The sequence below is a fragment of the Barbatula barbatula genome (assembly GCF_947034865.1).
Source record: "Barbatula barbatula genome assembly, chromosome: 3".
Taxonomy (NCBI): Eukaryota; Metazoa; Chordata; class Actinopteri; order Cypriniformes; family Nemacheilidae; genus Barbatula; species Barbatula barbatula.
Genome location: NC_136764.1, coordinates 7,709,145 through 7,731,549, shown reverse-complemented (window position 1 = coordinate 7,731,549; position 22,405 = coordinate 7,709,145). Strand labels below are relative to the sequence as shown.

At 38.2% G+C, this 22,405-nt stretch overlaps 1 protein-coding gene across 1 annotated transcript in view; it reads left to right on the top strand.

Annotated features, from left to right (window-relative positions):
- sema6ba (sema domain, transmembrane domain (TM), and cytoplasmic domain, (semaphorin) 6Ba) overlaps positions 1-22,405 on the top strand; it is a gene marked incomplete at both ends in the record, with an annotated part of 50,638 nt that overhangs the window by 5,456 nt on the left and 22,777 nt on the right. Inside the window, 6 exons of the mRNA XM_079452648.1 lie at positions 1,492-1,552; positions 1,667-1,729; positions 16,318-16,416; positions 19,279-19,369; positions 19,665-19,784; positions 21,459-21,547. Coding sequence (XP_079308774.1) covers positions 1,492-1,552; positions 1,667-1,729; positions 16,318-16,416; positions 19,279-19,369; positions 19,665-19,784; positions 21,459-21,547 — 523 coding nt within the window. The remainder of the gene's footprint in view (positions 1-1,491; positions 1,553-1,666; positions 1,730-16,317; positions 16,417-19,278; positions 19,370-19,664; positions 19,785-21,458; positions 21,548-22,405) is intronic.

The window sequence follows — 22,405 nt, the reverse complement described above, 5'->3', positions numbered from 1 at the left end:
TTGAAAGTGAAACCCCTGTTCGATGACCTTTAACGCAACAGAGTCAAGCATCTTAAACGCTCGGTTTCTCTGAAAGCAAGAGAGAGCAGACGGAGTCTATCTTGAGTTTCCGAGAGTCTGAATCACCCTTACAAACTCTCCTCCACGTTCTCTTATAAACCAGTTACCGTCACCACAAAACTTTGAGGTTGACATTTCAGAGCTGCAACCGAGTCTAATTTAGATCTGTGCCGTTTCAAGATGTTCTCAAATCACTGTTAAATCCTTTATGAACAGGTTAATTGATTTTCTTGATCAAATTCCTCCGGCGCGTCGGTGTATTTGGGTACAAAAATATCTCAGAATCCGCAGACTTTCTTATTCTCCCCCCATTAGTCATTTATGTTATGGGCTGCATCCCATATTGCATATAGTTAGCTTTACTGTGCACTGAAAGTTTATATCATACTACTGATGGGTTGCGTGAAGATTGCACAAAATTGTATCTGTGTATCAAAGATACCTTTCAGTGTACGCATTAACATCTAGCTGCAGTAAATGAATCATTTTATTACCTAACTTCTTGCTTCAATGCATTTAAAGCTGTTGTGGCAGCGTCTGTCTCACATTTATTGTCCGCAGATAAAACGTCAAAACAGAATTGTTGCATTATATACTCCTATTTTGTAAAGCAAAGCCCAAACAGCTGCTTATGTAAATGAACCGCAGTTTTACTACAGTAAGCATAGTTCAACGATGGTCTTACTCAATTTAATTCAGTTCAATCAAATTTTATTTCTAGAGCGTTTTTTACAATGTTGCATTGATGCAAAGCCGCTTTAAAGCAGCATATAACGTTTATAATTGCAGTATCTCGATATCTGTTACAAAACATACGGAACAATTTTCAGTGACATTTGTAATTTTGTCAAATAATTGACAACTGGAAAAATTGGTCACTGAAAAATAAAAATGAATGTTAAGATAAAAATATACAGTATATTCGTCATAGCTTTACGCTATATATCTTTATAGCTCTACGATTTCTAAATTTTTTGCGCGATATGCAATACACATAATTTTCTGTTTCTATTGAGCTGTTTGACTTGTTATATGTGATCACATAAGTAATTACTTATTGTAAACTAATTGTCTATAAGATTGTTAATGAAAAATACTTGGTGACCACCCTATAGTTGCCTTTTTTTAATCTTGAAACTTGCAGTAAAACTGTGGTAATAAATATGCTAGTCAATCTGTCAAAAACAGGGTTTATCTTAAAACCATAGTACATTTTCCTAAAGGCATACATAGATTCATATTTTACCAGCACACCAGATCACATGGATTACTATTCTCAATCCATGCTAATCTGGAACACGAGTTGTATTCTTGCATACTATATACTGCATACTTGTATATACTGTTTGTGTTTAATGAAACCTGTTTCCCTTTCATTTCTACTGCTAATGATAGTCTTTATATGTGATGTGTGTGTGGTGTTTGGTGCAGCGACGACCTTTATCGAGTGGAACTGGACCATGTGTCTGGAGATGAAATGTTCTACAGCAAGGTGAGGCCTCCCCCGTGCACACACACTCACATATACGATTTCATACTGTATATATAAATAATGCAGTCCTCTAATGGCCGTTGGTAATGTTTGTCTTCTTTTGCCGTCCTGCAGAAAAGGACGTGGGAATCCAATAAGAATGACATCCGGATCTGTAGAATGAAGGGAAAACACGAGGTTAGTGCTCGACGACGCCAACATAAAAGATGTTTATGCCATTTTAACAATAGAAATCCCACTCGGAACACTTGGAGTGATTTACTGTCGTTTCAAGCCCAAGGCAATGCTGGATGCAATCTCATATTTGGAAATTTCTCCCTGAGCGTGTATATAACAGTATAAATGGGTGAGGACGTCGGCACACAAACATGAAACAACGTTTTTTTAGTCTCTCTTTTAGCATTTGTAAAAAGACGATATAGAAAGACTTCAGTGAGCTTCGGAGGCTTTTGTCAGATGTGGATCATCCCATGATCTTGGTTATTATTTTAGATTAATGTTACCGACAATTCATCTATTTACGGTTTGATTTGTTTACATTTATCTTTTAGGACATAATGGTTTATCATGTTTAGCTTCTGTCCTTTTAATGTGTGTGTTGCAATTTAGGTCAATATAATTGACATCAACTTACAATGACAGTTTTTTGAGACAAAAGAGATCTCTGGAAGTAATTTATTGTATAATTTCTGTAGTGCTTTGGGTGTTGCAGCCGCACAGATATCACGTATTTAACAATGCAGTTCTCTGAACTTAAGGTGACACGGCTTGTAAAGGAGCATTGCGCATCATGGTATTCCTCAGGTGTAAATCACAGATTTAATTATGTCTTCCTTTGATCCGTCTGTGATAAATCTGCACTTATTTTTCAGTTTAAGGGTCAAATAGCTTTTACTTTCTGTCCACCTTCATAATGCAGCCCAGTCCTGCTTTCCCTCTTTTTGGTGAAGCATCTTGTTTTAATAGATGTGTATGAATGGAGGGAAGAACTTCAAGGGACCGAATACTGAATCTGGACGGGGATTATTGTTTGGCAAGAAGGAGCTTACAAATTAGACATGTCTGACACCCACCCACATGTTCGCAGAAATGTGAGACATCAAACAAACACCTGCGAGTTTCTGCCTAGGGCGCTTTCTTCAACAGGGTCGGACGCTATCTCTTCTGCTTTCTTTCTGTCTTTATATTTATAGTTTTTTTTGTCCGTGATCATTCATTTCCATGTAAACTATAAACTGATTGTATACAGCGTTTGTGTGACAGACAGAAACGGGGAGGGAGACAGCAAATAAGCATTTCAAGATGTGCCTCTGTTTATTATGAAATCAGCCTACGTTCGCATTCATGTAGAGATTTTATTTATATTATATGATTCTGGTTCCTTGACAATTTTTTTATCAGAAACACTGTATTTGGAAATCAAGAAATACAATATTTGTTGATCGCATAAGTCTGAATGTTTAAACACAACAAAAATGACACATTAGAAAGAATTATACAGATTTTCATTCGTATATCATGGCATGATATATTATGATACATGACAGGGTAGTTCTGACATGAAACTTTAAACCAATCTGACATAATAACTCACTACACGGCGCAGCTGATTTGTTCTTTCCGTATCAGCAGCCAATGAGCTTGCTGCTCTACGTTTAAATCTTGGCTAGTGATTGTTTTAGCAGTTCAGCGCGTTTAGAAACCCTCCTCCTTCCCCAGCTCCACCAGTTCCATCTGCTACAAGGTGATCACGTAAGCTAAGCAGCGTAGCAGATCTATTCCGCCAAGACCAAATACATTTATTTGTCATGGACACTACCATGCTAAACCCTCCGAGAGTTTTTAAATATGACAATATTATATGTTTAAATTCTATTGCTTTTGTTGACGTTTTCTCAGGTTTAGTGTTATATTTATCTTATAATTTTTTTTATTCCATCTTTTTTTAAATAAAATTTCAGTTTTTTTTTAGTTACATGCCTATTTATTTTTTTAATTTACATGCATAAAGTTCAATTAAACCTTAAAGCTGTAACGAAATGTATCTACAAATGTTTTGTTAAAATTGCTAATATTAAATAAGTCTGATATTTGAATTTCACATTCATTTTGTAAATTTTAAACAGCTTAAACTGATTTATACTGTAACCGTTCATTCACTAAATATAGGCCCTATATAATTTAGGCCCCGTTTAAAAATTAACATTACATTTTTGTAATGGCTAGTATGGTTCACTTTTCTTCCCTACATGCATCGCTGATATCAGAGCTGACGCTGAGATTGCAGATCTGAGATCAGCTTTATCCCTCAGCAAACGCTGTCAGGTGAAATGAAGAGGCACAGTTGCATTATATGATCTGATGTATGCACTCTCTCTATAATTCTGCTCGTAATTAATCCTTTCTAGCGCCTTGATACGAGATGACACGATTTTATAATGAGGGAGGAAATTCAATATCCTTATTCTGAATCCTGTTAACACGCATACAGTCTCACACACACACACACACATACATTGCCACATAGTGTGAGGATCTAATTCAGCAAAATACAAATCACCTTTTTACCTCCTATCCAACATGAGGAAAATACTGTAGTATGCTTAAGTATTTACTTAAGTTAAATGTAGTATAATCACTAGTTTTTTAATGTACGCTTTTTCTAGTGTTCTACAGTGTTACCTATAAAGAGTTGGTCAAATGGAGCAAACACTGGAGAACCTTTTATTTTTACTGTGGTACGGTTCAAATACACTAGTAGAATTTTTACTACATTTTACTATAGTAAAAACTAAAGTATAATACAGTGCACGTGTCTTATGATTTGCACTGTTTTATTTCTAATTGTTGCTTTATCATGCTTCCTAGTTTTATTCTATCACTGATGGTACTGTCAGTGATGTTATTTAAAATGGCCCGAGAAATATATGATCGCTTCATTCTGTTGGATTTGATCCTTCAGTTGCTGTGAAAGTGACCAAATCTGATCAATGACTATAACACAGTTTCATTCTGTGGAGTACCGATGGCTGCTGAGAACACAATAACATCTACACGGGTCTATAAATGGATAATTCATAATTCATATGAATGGTCTTCAGACACAGAAGTCAAATTGAAGCATCTGGCTGTAACTTATACTGCTTTGATTGACATTTATGAAGTGCGGGGTAAACAGATTTGTACAGTAGCAATATCACTGTGAGTACAAGATCACATCTACCTCCTGTAATACTCTTATGGGAGCGTGTGTGTATTTGAGACATAGATAGATACACGCATGAGCTCTGTTCAATTCTCTTGAGTATCTGTTCTGTTCTGTCTCTCTCTCTCTCTCTCTCTCTATCTCTCTCTCTCTCTCTCTCTCTCTCTCTCTCTGAGCAAATTTCAGCTGTCATTTTGATGTCCTTTTGATGCATGGTAAGAGGATTACTCAAACAGGGAAATAACCACATATCCAGATGATATTTAGAATCAAGCAGATCATTTTCCTAACACCCTTAACGGCTGTAAACCTTTAATGAGATTTTGCTTTCCTACTGGTTTTTTTGTCTTGTTTTCCAGTATTATCTAAAATCTAAAAATGATTCTAAAATGTTTAAATTAAGATACCTTTACCTAAGAAGCAAAATGAAAAAAAAAGTTTTATCAAATAGTTTATTGAAACATGCAAAAAATGCCATTGGGATACGAAAACATTTACTCGAATGTACTTAAGAAACCGTAGTTAGGTTTATCAGAGTTCTTACTTTGTCAACATTTTACTTCACTATTTTGTGAAGCATATATATATATATATACAGTATAAGTGATACTTCACCAAAAAATGTAAATTCTGTCATCATTTACTCACCTTCAAGTACATTTCTTTGTTCTGATGAACGCAGAGAAAGATATTTGGAAGAATGTTTATAGTAGGAAAAATTACTTTATCATTTTTTTGTTCTGTTGAACACGAAAGACATTTTGAAGAATGTAGGAGAGCAAACAATTCCGGGGCACTTTTGACTAACATTGTATTTTTCCTACTATGGGAGTCAATGGGTGTTGAGATCTGTTCAGTTATAAGCATTCTTCCAAAATCCATCAGACCAAAGACATTTATACAGATTTGGAGCAACTTGAAGGTGAGTCAATATAGACAGAATTTTAATTTATGGGTGAAGTATCCCTTTAAGTACGATAAAATCCTCTTATTACTTTGACTAATGATAGTTTTGAGTAAATTACTTGCATAAAAGCGAGAAAGTACTTTGACTTGTAATGACTTTAAATATAAAATTGCCGTGTATTTTTTCAAATGTACTTGAGTAAAAAGTACGATATATGCCTTGCTTTATAATGCATGCAAGTAAAATATTAAAAAACGAGTAAATAAAAAGTAAAGATACTTGATCACTGAGAGTAAAATACTCAAGTAGCCTACTTGCCACCTCTGGGTGGTTTACTTGTTTAAGCATAAACTCAATTGCGGTCATTTCTTAGTATCGCAAGTCATAATAAAAGTAGTCTTATATATTGTTACAGGAAAACAAGTGTACGTTTTTCTCTCCATCTTAGTGCGGTGTGTCTCAGTACAGAACACGCCCTTCTAACGTAAGAGAGTCAAATGAAAGGTTGAAATTGGTGCGGAAGAAAGTAAAAAGCAATTCGATAGGGAGAACGGGGCAATAAGAGACACGAAGATGGAGAACAGAAAGTGGCAGAAAGAGTTAAGAAGATAGGGAAACGGGAGAACACAGGCTTTAATCAGAGTAGAAAGTTACGCTGGTGAAGTCATCTGGGGTCGGGAATATATACTGCGATGTCACACGTTGTAATCTGAAGGATAAATCTTGACACTTTCTTGATGGCTTTTCAAAGACACCTGAACTGCTTATGCTTTCCCCAAGAGCGAAAGCTGCTTTTTACACCTCTGATGGCTGTACGGATCGAGCTGCTCGCTAACCTGCATCTCTGATGAATTCAATTTTACAGTTTAGGAAGCGGAACGTGAGATCTCCCCACCCCTGCGCAGGGTTTACTGCGTGTTTTTCTCACGTGTGCTGTGCACCTATGACTTCGGGTTCAAACCGCTTGATTCAGTATCTCTTTGCAAGAAATAGAGGAGATGTTTGTAACGGATACGCTCTTCGTATGCTCTTCACCTCGCATACTCCAAATCGCTGAATGTTACACCGGTTTCAGTAAACGAAAAAGTCACAAAAAAGTTACAAATCTGTAACAAATTCATCTTAATAATTTATCTTATAATTTATCCTAACGAAAAATGATGAAGTCTGGAGGGAAGGCGGTGGATATTGGATAAAAAGAGAGGTAATGACATCCGGAAGAGGAGAGAGACGGAAGTCAGAGCGCGGTGGAAATGGCGAAAACTTGCGTAGCGTGTGTTTGCTGAAAGGTTGGACTGGAATTCGGTCTTACTTCACTTGAGAACCTTGTGGATATTACGTCCCGTTTCTGTGGATGTGGATTCAGCGCAAGGAGAGTTTGAAAACGGACCGACGGCCCTCCTCTGCAAACGGTGGCACGTCGTAAATGGTTTGAAGAGTTTTTCCCTTCTTTTTTTGGAATTGCCTAATGTGCACATTTAGGGGTCCGAAGAAAAGTTGGAAGGAAATTACAGTTGCATGCTCTAGGACTTAACGGACAGTATTGGGAAATAAGTACGCTGATACACAAAGACTCAAATGCTATAGCGGATTATAGATTATATTAATCCGCAAATAACTTTCTTTTACGTTTCCAGTGTGAGATTCTTTATTTGGAGTTTGGTGAGAAATTGTTAATTTATATTTAGGTTTTGTTACATGTTCCTATATGGATGTCATGCTCATGTACGTTTCCAAATGTTTTGTTGTTTACACAAGATTTGAACTGATTTAATAATAATCTTGTTATTTAAACATTTTTGATTTGGGAGGTTATTCAATTGCTGAACGGGTCGAAGAGAGTTTGCGACAGTTAATGAAAACTGTCTGGCGCCCAACATAAACTAAAGAAAAAGAAACAAACTCTTTCAAGGCCACTACGTTACAGAATGGCGCCCAACATGGGGCACGAACTAAACTGAGCATTCGCATCGAACCAAGTTTGGGAGAACTGAGTTATGGAACTTTTGAAACTATAAAGACAAAGAGGTCTAATGCATAAATTCTGTTTATTGTGAAAGTGTCACCGAACAAGTAATGCTCATATTTTTGTAGGATTTGATGCTGTTTTATATGGGAAATTGTTAACAGTTTTTTTATTTTTTGATCCCTGACCATGTCTACCCCTATACGTCCACCTGTTCTTTTTACCTCATTAGACGAGGATCCTCTAGTCCCTGATGTTTCTACTCCTATAATTTTGCCCCCCAACTATACCATAAGAAATGACCAGGCTCAAACCTCCTCCGTTTCACAATCTGAAGAAATGGAGCTTGTGTCCCCTGAGTCTGTAAACCAAGCTGAAGAAAACCAAAAAGAAGTACGCAATGGTTCTTCGACTGACTCTGTTCAATATGAGCTTCCGTATGTGCTTCCCGGTACTGGCAGAAAAATGGGGCAGCTCACCTTTCAGGTTCACGATAACCTGGACAAATTTCGGCAAAAACAGGACCAGGTTATCAATGAATTGACCAAACAGGTACAACGAAGTCGTTTCCATCTAGAGTCAAAATTGACCAAACTTACTGATCAAACTGAACAAAGTTTTCGCAGCCTCCATGCAGTTATGTCATCAAACAAGGAAAAGCATGATCGTGAAATGGATACTATACTAAAAGCCACGAAAACATTGATATCAGAGGAATTGGATGGGTTCAAAGATTCTCTTTTGTCTGAACTTGGGTTTATGATGGAACAGATGCAAAAGGAGCTTCAAGGAGAACTTCAAGGTACTCAGAAGTCTTTTGAACAGAAAAATGTTGACATTACCAAATGTCTGAATGATTGTACTTCAGTCTTAAAGAACTTGTCTGTAAAACTGGATGATGTGAGTGGGAAAGTTGAGTCAATTGCGGAAACTCACAAGGGTGAAATGGAAACTATCCACAAGACTATAAAGCAATTAACTCCTCTTTTGTCGCCTTGTTCTCAAAGCGTCATGTCCGTACCTATTGCATCTGGTATTAGTCCTGCATCAAAAACTGATCATATCAGATTAACCTTTCCTACGTATGGTAAACCAGGAGATGATGCTGACCCCTTACTTTATTTATCGAAGTGTGAAGATTTTCTTGCAATACATCCTTTACCAGATAATGATATTCTTGCTACATTCAGAACCGTTCTTCATGGCACTGCTCGAGATTGGTGGGAAATAACTCGTTCCCAAGTGAGATCTTGGGAAGTTTTCAAAACTGCCTTCATATCAGCATTTTTGGCTGAGGATTACGAGGATGAACTTGCTGAACGTGTCCGAACTAAAACCCAAGGGGACAATGAATCTATCAGAGATTTTGCGTATTCGTATAGAGCACTCTGTACTAGGTGGAATCCAAAACTTTTGGAATCAGATATCGTAAAACTAATCATGAAACACATAAAACCATACCTAGCTAGTCAGCTCAGAGGAAGAGTGGAGAATGTGGATGAACTTGTGCGCCTTGGGCATCAATTAGAGAAAGACTATGAGCAACAACTTAAGTATGAGCATAGCTTCCAGCTAAGGAAGGTAAATATAAATCAGAAAGGGGTTAGTCCTGGAAGTCAGCAGGGAGGAAAGGTACCTCTGTGTTGGCGCTGTAAAGGCTCCCACTCCCCGGGCTCATGCCCTCAATATTCTCCGGCCCAACAACAGGTTGCAAATCAACATAAGCAGAAATCTTACAATTCACAAGCCAGTAGACACCTCACCAACTCATCGGCCTCGTCTGTGACATCCAAGCAAATTCCAAGGAAAGAAAATTCTGCATTAACTTCTCCTTTTGAATCAATGGCTACTCCACAGCAACTGATTATACCCATACACATTAAGTCTTGGTATGGTAAGGCTATTGTTGATACAGGTGCCAGCTATACTTTGCTACATGAACACCTTTGGGCTGAACTGAAAGGTGTAAAGGAAGTTCTTAGGCCGTGGACAAATGGGCCTTTATATCTAGCTAATGGGAAATCGGAGTCTCCACTTGGGTGGACCACTTTAGACATTGAGGTACATGGAAACATTGTTAACATGCCTGTAGCAGTACTTCCAACACACGCTCTTGCATACGGAATTATCTTAGGCCTTGACTTTATTTTCCACAGCCAAATTCAAATAAACGTTGCCGATCAGGTGTATGGGTTCAAAAAGGCACCCATGGTTTTCCATCCCTTTCAACCTGGGAATTCCTATGTGTCTGGATGGAAAAGTTCTGAAAATAAGAACAGTTGGAGACAAGGCCAACAAACACAGCAGTTGGGCCTCATTAGTTCAAATCCACCCCCAATGTGTCCTTCGGAATTAGGACGCCTGAGTGTGCAAGAGTATATAGATCAGGCTCTATCGTCTGCCCAGGTATATGAATCTGAAAAACAACAATTGCAGGATATTCTTCAATCAAATTCTCAGGTGTGCACACACGATACTGGCAGAACGAATGTGCTGAAGCATCACATATACTCAACAAGCAATGTTCCCATAAAACAAAAATCTTACAGGATGTCCCCAGCAAAACAGGTCATAGTAAAGGAGCAACTGGCAGAGATGTTATCCTCTGGAATTATTGAACCATCACATTCTGGCTGGTCTTCTCCAGTGGTATTGGTCCCAAAAAAAGATGGCAGTTATAGATTTTGTGTGGACTACAGAAAACTTAATTCATGCACTGAAAATGATGCTTATCCCCTGCCTACTATTACAGAGATTCTGGAGTCCCTCGCCGGTTCAGTTATCTTCTCAACAATTGACTTAAACAGCGGTTACTGGCAGGTAGCGATGGCCTCAGAAAGTAAGCAGAGAACTGCCTTCATAACACCGTCAGGCCTCTATCACTTTAATGTGATGCCTTTTGGTCTAAAGAATGCTCCAGCGACTTTCCAAAGGCTAATGGAGTTGGTCCTTGGAGAGCTAAAGGGTCAATGTTGCTTTGTTTATTTGGATGACATTATAATTTATTCCTCTTCAGTGAATCAACATCTCTTAGACCTTCAGAAGGTGTTCACCAAACTTCATCAAGCAGGACTTACTATTAATCTGAAGAAAAGTAGATTCTGCATGAAACAAATCAAATTTCTGGGACACATAGTAAATCAGGAAGGTATCACTGCAGATCCTGAAAAGGTAGAAAGCATTCGGGCATACCCGGCCCCCAGAAACCTTAAGGAAGTGCAAAGATTTCTTGGTTTGTCTGGATGGTACCATCGCTTTGTACCTGGATTCTCCCAGATAGCGGAACCATTGAATAGTTTGAAAAAAAAGGGATGTCCTTTCATTTGGTCTCCTAAGTGCCAAGAGGCTTTTGATCAACTTAAAGCATGTTTGACTTCACCCCCAATACTGGGCCATCCAAACCCAGATCTGTCATTTACGGTCTACACGGATGCAAGTGCAACTGGCCTTGGGGCTGTCCTAACACAGAAAACAGGACCCGATTGTGAACAAGTAATAGCGTATGCCAGCAGGACACTCAACAAGGCTGAAACAAACTATTCTGCTACGGAAAAAGAGTGCCTCGCTGTGGTATGGGCCTTAGAAAAGTGGCAACACTATTTGGAACAAAAACTAGTCACAGTGATAACTGACCATTCTGCACTGCAATGGGTCCTGTCCTCCCCAAAGACAACAAATCGTCTTCTACGATGGGCTCTCAGGTTACAGAAATTTGATCTCATTGTAGAATATCGCAAGGGAAAGCTTAATGTGGTTCCTGATGCTCTCTCTCGAATTACTCCCTCTGCAGGGTGTGTTCTCTCTTTGCAAAAAGAGATAGATAACAACCTCCCTTTCACTGCTGACCTCATCTGGCAAGAGCAGCACAAGGATGCTGAGGTGGGGAAAATATTTAAAGCATTAGCAGAGGAAGACCGAGGAATTCAAGAGAAATATGCAGTCTTGGAGGATAAATTGTACAGGAAAATACAGTTAACTGATCAACAGACTCACTTCCGTATATACATTCCCTCTTCACTTACCTTGCAGGTATTGGAAGCTTATCACAGCAATACCCTCAGTGGCCATCTGGGAATTTTTAAAACCTACAAAAGACTGTACGCTGTTGCTTTCTGGCCGAAGATGTGGACAGATGTCAAGAGTTTTGTCAAATGCTGTGAACGGTGTCAAGTAATAAAGAGTGACAATAAAAAGCCTGCAGGGAAAATTCAGCAGAATATTGTTAACCATCCTAATGAGATGTTAGGAGTTGACATTATGGGTCCCTTCCCTCGCAGCTCCCAACAGCATGAGTATCTACTGGTGACTGTGGATTACCATACACGATGGGTGGAGCTCTTTCCCATGCGATCTGCAACTGCTTTGACCATAGCACGCATTCTCAGAACAGAGATATTTACTAGATGGGGAGTGCCTACCCATATTCTTTCTGATCGAGGGTCTCAGTTTGTTTCTGCAGTCTTTCAAGAACTTTGTAGCCAGTGGACAATCACCCCAAAACTTACCACAGCTTACCATCCCCAAACAAACATGACCGAAAGGGTAAATCGTACATTGAAGGGTATGATTGCATCTTATGTTGAGGACAACCATAGGAAATGGGATGTTTTCCTCTGCGAATTCAGATTTGCAGTAAACTCAGCCGTACAAGAAACAATCGGAGTGACGCCTGCTGAGCTACACATAGGAAGAAAACTACAAAGTCCTATGGACAGAATCCTTCAAGCAGATGTCGTCATCTCCCCAGACACTGTACCATATGAAACTGTTCATCGATTGAAACAATTGCAGAAGAATGTGGAAATCAGTTCTAGGAAGGCACGGCTTCGTCAACTTAGGAACTATAATAAAAACCGAACAGAAGTGACTTACAAATTTCAAGATCGAGTATGGCTGAGGGCCTTCCCACAGTCAAGTGCATTGTGTCACTTTACAGCCAAGTTGGCTAAGAAATGGAAAGGACCTTACCGAGTCGTACGGAAACTGGGACCTGTAAACTATCAAGTCGCTTTGGAAAGCTCCGGGGAAGATGTTCGAAACGTTCATGTCTGTAATCTCAAGCCTTGTTATCCTACAGCTGAAGAGATAGAAAAAAGGGAAAAATTGAAAATTCTTGAAATGTTTCAGGACTCCTCCGAGGAAGAAGACTTTCTTGGATTTCAGGATGGAAGTTGAGGTCACCCATTGATTGACTTCCGATGAGGGGGAGAGCGTGTAACGGATACGCTCTTCGTATGCTCTTCACCTCGCATACTCCAAATCGCTGAATGTTACACCGGTTTCAGTAAACGAAAAAGTCACAAAAAAGTTACAAATCTGTAACAAATTCATCTTAATAATTTATCTTATAATTTATCCTAACGAAAAATGATGAAGTCTGGAGGGAAGGCGGTGGATATTGGATAAAAAGAGAGGTAATGACATCCGGAAGAGGAGAGAGACGGAAGTCAGAGCGCGGTGGAAATGGCGAAAACTTGCGTAGCGTGTGTTTGCTGAAAGGTTGGACTGGAATTCGGTCTTACTTCACTTGAGAACCTTGTGGATATTACGTCCCGTTTCTGTGGATGTGGATTCAGCGCAAGGAGAGTTTGAAAACGGACCGACGGCCCTCCTCTGCAAACGGTGGCACGTCGTAAATGGTTTGAAGAGTTTTTCCCTTCTTTTTTTGGAATTGCCTAATGTGCACATTTAGGGGTCCGAAGAAAAGTTGGAAGGAAATTACAGTTGCATGCTCTAGGACTTACCGGACAGTATTGGGAAATAAGTACGCTGATACACAAAGACTCAAATGCTATAGCGGATTATAGATTATATTAATCCGCAAATAACTTTCTTTTACGTTTCCAGTGTGAGATTCTTTATTTGGAGTTTGGTGAGAAATTGTTAATTTATATTTAGGTTTTGTTACATGTTCCTATATGGATGTCATGCTCATGTACGTTTCCAAATGTTTTGTTGTTTACACAAGATTTGAACTGATTTAATAATAATCTTGTTATTTAAACATTTTTGATTTGGGAGGTTATTCAATTGCTGAACGGGTCGAAGAGAGTTTGCGACAGTTAATGAAAACTGTCTGGCGCCCAACATAAACTAAAGAAAAAGAAACAAACTCTTTCAAGGCCACTACGTTACATGTTAAAGACACAAAGATGATAAAGAAATGTCCCCGGTCTTGTTCGGCACGGTTCCACATTATTCCGAAGACAAAAATGTTTGCTTTTATAATTTCATCTTGTAGATATAAAAATTCACTGTCTCTTTTGTTTTCTGATGATGTAACCAAGGTTATGTTTTTTTAAATGTTGGTGCCTTAAATGTTTAATCCGTTCTTGCTTTGAAATTTTGGACAATTCAATAATGAGAAAAAGGTTCAAGATCACAGAGGGTCAAGATGGGCGCATTGCATTGTGGGAAACAGTATCCCAAGTAGTATACTATACCAGTATACCACAAACAGGTTCCATATTGCATACTGAAGAAATGGCTTATGAAGCCTGCTAGGATGCTCCTAGTCTTTGAAAACTTGTTCTGTGTTTTGTAGTCGCAGCTGTATTGTTTTGTAATTGGCTGATAATCGAAAGCAAATTGCTGCCCAATTTTCCTGCCATTGCATCATTGTTTTAAGAGGAAAACCGGCAAGGATGATGCATTAACGTTCAGATCATTCATACAATCCAGGTGAAAATACACAATCTGGACAATAAAGTCATAATCACACAGAAACTTCTTTAGCTGCAGGGCTCTTCGTCTATTTAATTCATAAGCAGAGGAAAAATTATTCAAGGGGCAAATCGTTTTTTTCAGATTTTCTCCCTCATTGTAAGTTAAGATCGTTCACATGTTAAACACATTTAAACTTCAGTATAATAATATAATTGGGTTTCTGCAAAATCTGCATTTGGCATTTTACAACCTTTTAAAAGATCTGCTAAGATCACCTTAAAAAAACTAAGATTCTGTCATCATTTACTTACCCTCATGTCATTCCAAACCTGCATGACTTTCTTATTTCTGCAGAATGCAAAAGAAGATATTTCGAAGAACGTTGGGAACCAACTTCCATTGACCACTGAGACATTTCTCAAAATATCTTCTTTTGTGTAACACAGAAGAAAGAGTCACATACAGATAAATTATGATGTGAGGGTGTATAAATTATGACAGAATGTTTCTTTTTGGGTGAACTGTCCCTTTAAGAACACTATTAATGAGGTAATGATGGCTGATGAGCCAGAACAAACAGAATGATTCTGAGTATTGAGAATGTTTGCAGCTTTGTTTTAAGATTTCAACTTCAGGTAATGGAGCCATATTTGCATCTCCATGTGTGTGCGCTTAAACGACTGGTTCATTGTATGGACTGTCAATCATTTAGACCCATAATAATGATTGAAGGGTCAGATTTGGCCTCCAGCTGAAGATCTCTGCTTTAGCTTATCAAAGATAAAAAGACGTCTTTGTTCTCTTGTTCAAACAAGGAAACACATGCACACACACGCACACACACTCTAAGTTGATCTATCAGTAGGGAGCAAATGTTTAACACTCTGAGCTGCTTAAATGTATTTGTAACTTCGCTCTGATCTCTTGTGCCTACGCACACACACGCGCACACACATCGAGTGAACGGTGAGCTTGCATCTGTAACAACATCCTCAGCAGTCTTGCTAATCACCTCAAAGAGCCTGACCTCGGTGTCGACCCCCTCGGGCATCAGCTCCACCAGGAGACCCAGTCAAATTCAACGGGCAGAGCAGTCAATGGGCCCTGTGGTGGAGCTGCGTGATGGGGTCCTCCTGCAGCGATTTCAACAAAATACCACTTCAAAACGTTCCATTGATGTCCGTCAGGGAACAAAGGCATTCCTGTTGCATGAGTGTTCGCAGCTGGTGCTCGCGACTCATGTCGCAAAGCATTCAAGTTCCTACTTCCTGTTACTCCGACACATGCAGCACGATCGTACATATGCGTTGACAGAACACCTCTCAAAAATAGGGAAAAATGGGGATCATTTCAGGGTGGCACTCGGAGTGTGGGCTCTGTGGCGGAGCTGCATGCCGGGGACCACTAATCAGGTGTCTGTATTCATAAATTCCCTAATACTAATAATAATGTCTAGGTAAATAAAATGATTTGCTATGTAAACATTTACAGCATTATTCTTTTGTACGTTTTGCTCCACCCGGTGTACTTTCATTTCTGAACCCTTATTCTGCGTCTCTTTTTCTTTGTCTGGCTCGCTCCCCTCCAGTCAAATATTTATTAGGATTCAAAGGGCGTTGTTGAAATGACATGGAAGTCGCACGCTGCCAAGCTATTGTGATTTAAAGATCAGCCCAAGCAAAACAAATACACAGAGTCTGATAACATCATATCTGTTTCCATAAAGTAATTAATAGGAAAATTCATTTCTATAGTGTTTATGCACATGGAGATAACCTAATGTATTAAAGATGCAGTGCCTAACTTGCTTATCTTTATCATGAGCTATATTTAAAACGTAACATTGCGGGTTTCTTTACGTAAGCCTATACTTTTCTTTACACGAGACGATTATACCCAACAGCTCAAATTGTAAATCATTGTTACAAGCTTACGAAATAGGGTGATGGAGACTCTATCCCAACACAAAGCCGGTAATGGATTGTTTAATAAAAGGATCTCTTCATTGCTTTTTGCTGTAGGAGGAGTGTCGTAATTACATAAAGGTGCTGTTGAGCCATGATGGAGGGCTGTTCGTGTGCGGGACAAACGCGTTCAACCCGCTGTGCGCCAATTACACGGTGAGTGTTCCCAGAATGCCCTGCAGCCTTCACTGTCTTCCCAGCATTTTCCCATGACATATACCGCACGCAAAGTTTAATAATACACAGTCATTAAAAGATCCAATTTAAGTTCATAACTCTGTATTGAGGATAAAATATATTTTTTTTAATTTTGTTTGTCTATGTGAGATTTAGCACTTCTGTCCTTTCACTTAAGAGATAGGTCACCTTAAAGTGTTTTTTGCAACCCGTATAACTTTCTTTCATCTGCAGAACACAAAAATATGTTTTGATTATATTATCTTAAATATTTTAGAGAATGTTGGTAACCAAACATCAATGTCCTCTATGTAGACTTTCATTGTATGGACACAACCCATCATACCCCCATCGCCCCCTCCCCCCGAGACATTTCTCAAAATATCTCCTTTAGTGTTTCACAGAAGAAAGAAAGCCATACAGGTTTTGAATGACAAGAATGCCTTTTCTATTCCTTCAAAGTTCTCCCAAGACACGCAACTCCGAAATCAAAATGAAAATCATTATTTTGCATATGAAAATGCCACATTCAATTCTGCATCCATGCCAAGATCTATTTTTATCCTCAATGAAACCTTTTATTCAAAGCTTCCTAGAAGAACAATTTCCTAGAACCTTTTTCACTGCAACAAACATTTTCTGTAACAGAAAGGTTTTGTGGATGTTTAAGGGTCTTTATAGACGGTTTCAAAGCAACAACAAGCCTTACCTCGAGGTCCGGATTAAGAATTCAGAGGCCCCTGGGCACAAGTGTCTTGTGGACCCAACCCCCACCCAACACACACATGCACACGATAAATTAATTATATTAAAGTAATCCATAATTCACACAAACACGCCAGATTCACAGAAATGTTCTTAAGAATATTCTTAAGTGTCATTAGCATCTTCATTTCTTCTAAGAATAAACAGGCAGTCTTTGTGAATTATTATACTATAAGAGTAATTGATCAATTTGTAATGCTTTATTTGAGTAACAGGCACCTTGCGACTCGCGTTCTTATATAAGCGAGTACATTTATATAGCCTACTTCATTAGGCTATATACCTGTATAAAAACATCATAATATTTATGTGTACGTAAACATTTTACAATGTATGTAAAAGCACTGTGGATTATCTAATAATGAAGGCAGACCTGATCATTATTATATCAATATAAAATTCACAAAATACATGTAAAAACAACTCATACCATCTGAGATTTAAGACAACGTGAGGGTAGGCCTATTCTAATTCATAGGTTTTGGATTCAGAGATTATGACACTGTTTTTTCACACAGCCTCCGACTAGGTAACCATTTGCATATTTACAGGCGAGCTGTGTTCATGTTTTTATATCCAGTCGATAACAGTGACAGGTTGTTGGAAACACCAGAGGCTACTCATTTCATTCAGTAGTCAGCTGTCGTATTGTAAATTAAATGTGCTGCTTCTTCCTGCCGCTCACTGTACAGAGTGATGCCGAGAGAGGGATGCTGGGCCGGGAAAGAGATACCTCACGCTCGCGGGGCAGCACTGGCAACATTTTCCCACTGAATGAAATGTAAGGTTTATCCAAGAAGTAGCTAGATTTGTCACTTCTTCTGAACAAAAGCCGCCAGAGGGCTCGTAAAAGTTAAATCAAGAGACAGACTTACTAAGTTAGAGAAACACTGTTTTGTATACGCACCTACATTAGCACATCCCAGAGAAGCGCACGGCAGAATATATATAGCAGAAACACTGTTATGTACAATTTTCTTCCCCTTGCTTGGGCCCCAAGTGCTCATGGGCCTGGCCCCTTGATGTCCATTGGATAATCCGGCCCTGCAACAATTTTTGGCTCAAAACTTCTGGTAACATCCACCATTAGCTAGTTAAAAGTATGTCCAGCCAGCCAGTATTATTTCTGGTTACTACTAGAACCCTTACTGGCTAAACTTAAATGCGACAAAGTTACACGACCCATTCAACAAACTGTTTATCAATAAAATAACTAGGGCTGTGAAGCGGTTCAATTTTTGATTTTAATTAATAACATGATTTTGCGATTAATTAATCTAATTAATCGCTAATTAATCACACATCACATTTGGGGCCAAAGTGTCATTTTTAAGCTCCCGTCGCCAAGTCAAATTCCTTGTGTGCGTAAACATACTTGGTAATAAAGCTCCTTCTGATTCTGATTGTGATTTAAAGCCATTATAAAACACAAAACAATTTTGGGTCATTTGTAACAGTATTCTGTATGTCATATCTCGCAATATGGTCTTGCAAGCATCATATTAGTCACCAAAGGATCCTAACAAGTGTATCGTCCCTTTCATTCTCATTAAAAATATTGTAGAAACCATATGCTCTTAAAATAGGCTTCATTTTTTTCTGGTTAAATTATAAAATCTAAACTGAGAAAAGCCAGCAGGTTTCTGTTACACTGAGACAATTTGAATGTGCTTTAGTCGTGAGATAAATCCACAGGCACCACAAACACACTGTTTCCACTGTTGCTTGAAGCGTGCTGGAATCATAGCAGCACTTGTGAATGTGTTTGGAGATATGTGTGGTTTATAACAGCTATCAGACTGTCAGAAAGTGTCACATCCCGTCTTTACAAGATGTGTGTGTCTGTGTGTGTTTGTTTGACTATACTGTGCAGATTCAACTTTATAAAAAAACCTCCCAAATACAGTGTCAAAAGTCAATTTTGCATTGCCAACACACACCTGCCAAATTACACTACAGTATGTTTTACTCTAAAGAGTAATGTCATAAAGAATTTTGTCAGGGTTGAGTTTCAGAGAAACATCTGTGAAAGGCTGTGTGATGTCCTCCTTGACAGATGTGTGTGTGTATTTTCAGAGAGACACACTAGAATTGGTTGGAGAGCCCATCAGCGGAATGGCGAGATGTCCTTATGACCCGAAACATGCTAATGTGGCCCTGTTTGCCGGTAAACTGCTCTTACCTTACGTTATTATCTCTCAACTGCAATTTATTTATTTCCTCATAGCTCTTTAATCTTTTCTAATAACAGCTTTGCTTCCAGCGATTGCAGAACACCATAATGTTTAACACCATTTCAATTATGTTTTAATTTTCCTCCATCGATGCACTTAACCGCGGCTTATGAACATCATTACGCTCAAGGACGTTTCATTTCAGCTCTTTGCATCATCTATCATCACGGCATAATGTCAATGTGTACTTCTGGTTATTAACCGCTGACGTCTGCCCTTTGACCTCAGAGGGCAGCCTGTTCACAGGGACGGTGACTGACTTCCTGGCCATTGATGCTGTCATTTACCGCAGTCTGGGAGAGAGTCCGGCTCTGCGTACCATCAAACACGACTCCAAATGGTTCAGAGGTATAGTTTTGCTTTGTTCTGTTCTTGCATTTTAAAGGAATAAAGAAGTAAACATTCATTTTTACCGGCTTTCCCAAAAACGTGCCTTTGTTCGGCCAGGAGGTGCTTACCTGTTGCTCTTTGAAAGCTCGGGAGATGGAGTTCTCAGTTTTGTAACATTGAAGTATCAACAGATGTTCCGCCTAAGAATGCTCATGAGAAACATAAAATAGAAACAAATGAGACTGTAATTTTGTGTAAAATAAATGTAGATTGCAGAAAATAAAATAATCTGGATTCGAGACAATTTGATGAGAAATGTTTGAGTTCATATTTAGCTCCGCAATAATATTGACTTTTGATTGAAGAATTGACAAATCTGAGCTCAGTTTGTGACATTGTTGAGATCTCTTCTGAGTCTACACCGGATGTGGCAGACGGCTTGTTTAATGGGATTGTCGCTCTGCATCCAGCGTGTACAATATAAAAAATTGTAAAGGGTTGTAATGGGTTGTGTTATCTTTTGTCGTGTCGCATTGCGCCGCACTGCGTCCAGTGTAGACACAGTGTTAAGAGATAGCTCACCCCAAAAAAAAAATTGCGGTCATCATTAGTTCACCTTCAGATTGTTCCAAACCTGTAAAAATGTCTTTGTTCTGCTGAACATAAAGAAGATATTTGGAAAAATAACCAAATAGATCCCTCAGTATTTATTTTCCCTACTATGGCATTAAATGGGGGATGAGATCTGTCTTTGGTTACTGACATCCTTCCAAATATCTTCCTTTGTGCAGAACAAATAAATGTATACATGTTTGGAACAACCCGATGGTGCATAAATGATGACAGAATTCTCATTTTTGAGAGATCTATCCCTTCAAACTAAATTGTTCATTTGCTTTCTATTTAATATCATGTCTAAGAGAAACAATTGAGATATTAAAGAGATCTCGTCCATGATTATTCTCATTAAATAGATATTTTATGTGTCATTTGTACTGTACATGCACAGGCAGTACAAGTGTGCATGATTATTTATGCGATGCTTTTTTGTAGTTTTCACAAAGATATGAGGAAAAAGTTGAGCATATATTGCTAAAATATTCCTTTCAAGTTGTTCTGGCAGTTTGTTGAGGGAAATGTCACCTGCGTTGCTCTCGGAATCCTGCGTAGGATTTTCAGGAAACAGGTCACAGCACCGAATTACGGGTTTTACAGCGTTAACAAAGCCAAATGGGATTTGTGTTTTTGTTCATTTTTAATTGTGTTCCCCAAGTTTTTTCACAAATATGAAAACCTTTGTACCCACAGAAAACTGAGCAGAATCTCATTAAGATAAGAAAAGGTGGCTGTTTTCTGTTTGTTTTTCTGCAATATATCTATGTGAGAATCCTTCAGAGAGTGAGACAGAAAACACGTTCAACCAGAACCTTTAAATCTTCTCTCTTTCATCTTTTCTTTTTTAAGAGGACATGCATGTTTTATAAAGACTATCTCAGCTTTGATACCATTTAGTATCTGTGTCTCTGTGTCTTCCTCCCACCCTCTGGGTCTGTGCATATGTTGTTTGTTCAGATAAATGTTTTTATTATGAATGATGAGTGTTTACTTAGTCGAGCTTCAGTTTACTCTCGGCAGGAAAGCTCTTTGTCTGCTGTTTAATGAACGCTTGTGTGTGTCATGTTTTTCATACAGAGCCGTATTTCGTAAGTGCCGTGGAATGGGGGCCTCATATCTACTTCTTCTTCAGAGAAATGGCCATGGAGTTCAACTACCTGGAGAAGGTGGGAAACATATGATATGATGATGTAGCACAGTTTGCTTTTTTTAAATCCAATAACAGATCTCTTCCCCGTGCTCCCGAGTCAGGGAAGATGCCATGTGGACATGAGTTTTACAGACCCTTTAGAAATCATCGAAGCTGTGTGCTTTACAGAATTAGGGCTGCTGTGTGATTTCTTGCCTTCAAAAAAAATGTTATATAATAATTATTATAAGTTTATAGTTTATAAATAATATAGTTCTTAAAATAATTATAGGTTTACTTGAAATGTCTACCATCTGGTGATAAGCTGGATAAACAGGTTATATCACCCAGAAATTGTAATAATAGAAACAAAATCCATTTTTTTTATATTTTTAATATAAACATTTATTCTCAAATTGGCGAAATGTATTTTTACCTTATATGCTTATATGTTTGAAATGACTTTTGTAACGGAAAACTAAACCTTCATTTGAAATAGTAAAAATGTTTTGAAATGGATGATTTGGACTAAATTATGATGAAAGGGCAAGCAATGGGAACTACTTAAATAATCTTTTGTAGTTGTTTTGAAGAGTTTTTTATTCTTCTAAAATCTAGACAAAATTATTAATGAGAGAGAGAGAGAGAGAGAGAGAGAGTGACATTTCAATAATTAGAATTTGGTGATTATTTGTATAATTTATTCATCTGGAGAAAAGACAACATAGATACACTATATTATAGATTAAAGAGAATAAAGACCAATAAGCTGTGCTTCCAATGTGTCCTCAAGATGACTTCCAATTATAAAAAAGGACAAAACATTAATTAAAGCATCTGAAACAACTGAAGTTCAAGATTTTATGTGTTTTATACTTAATATATATATATATAT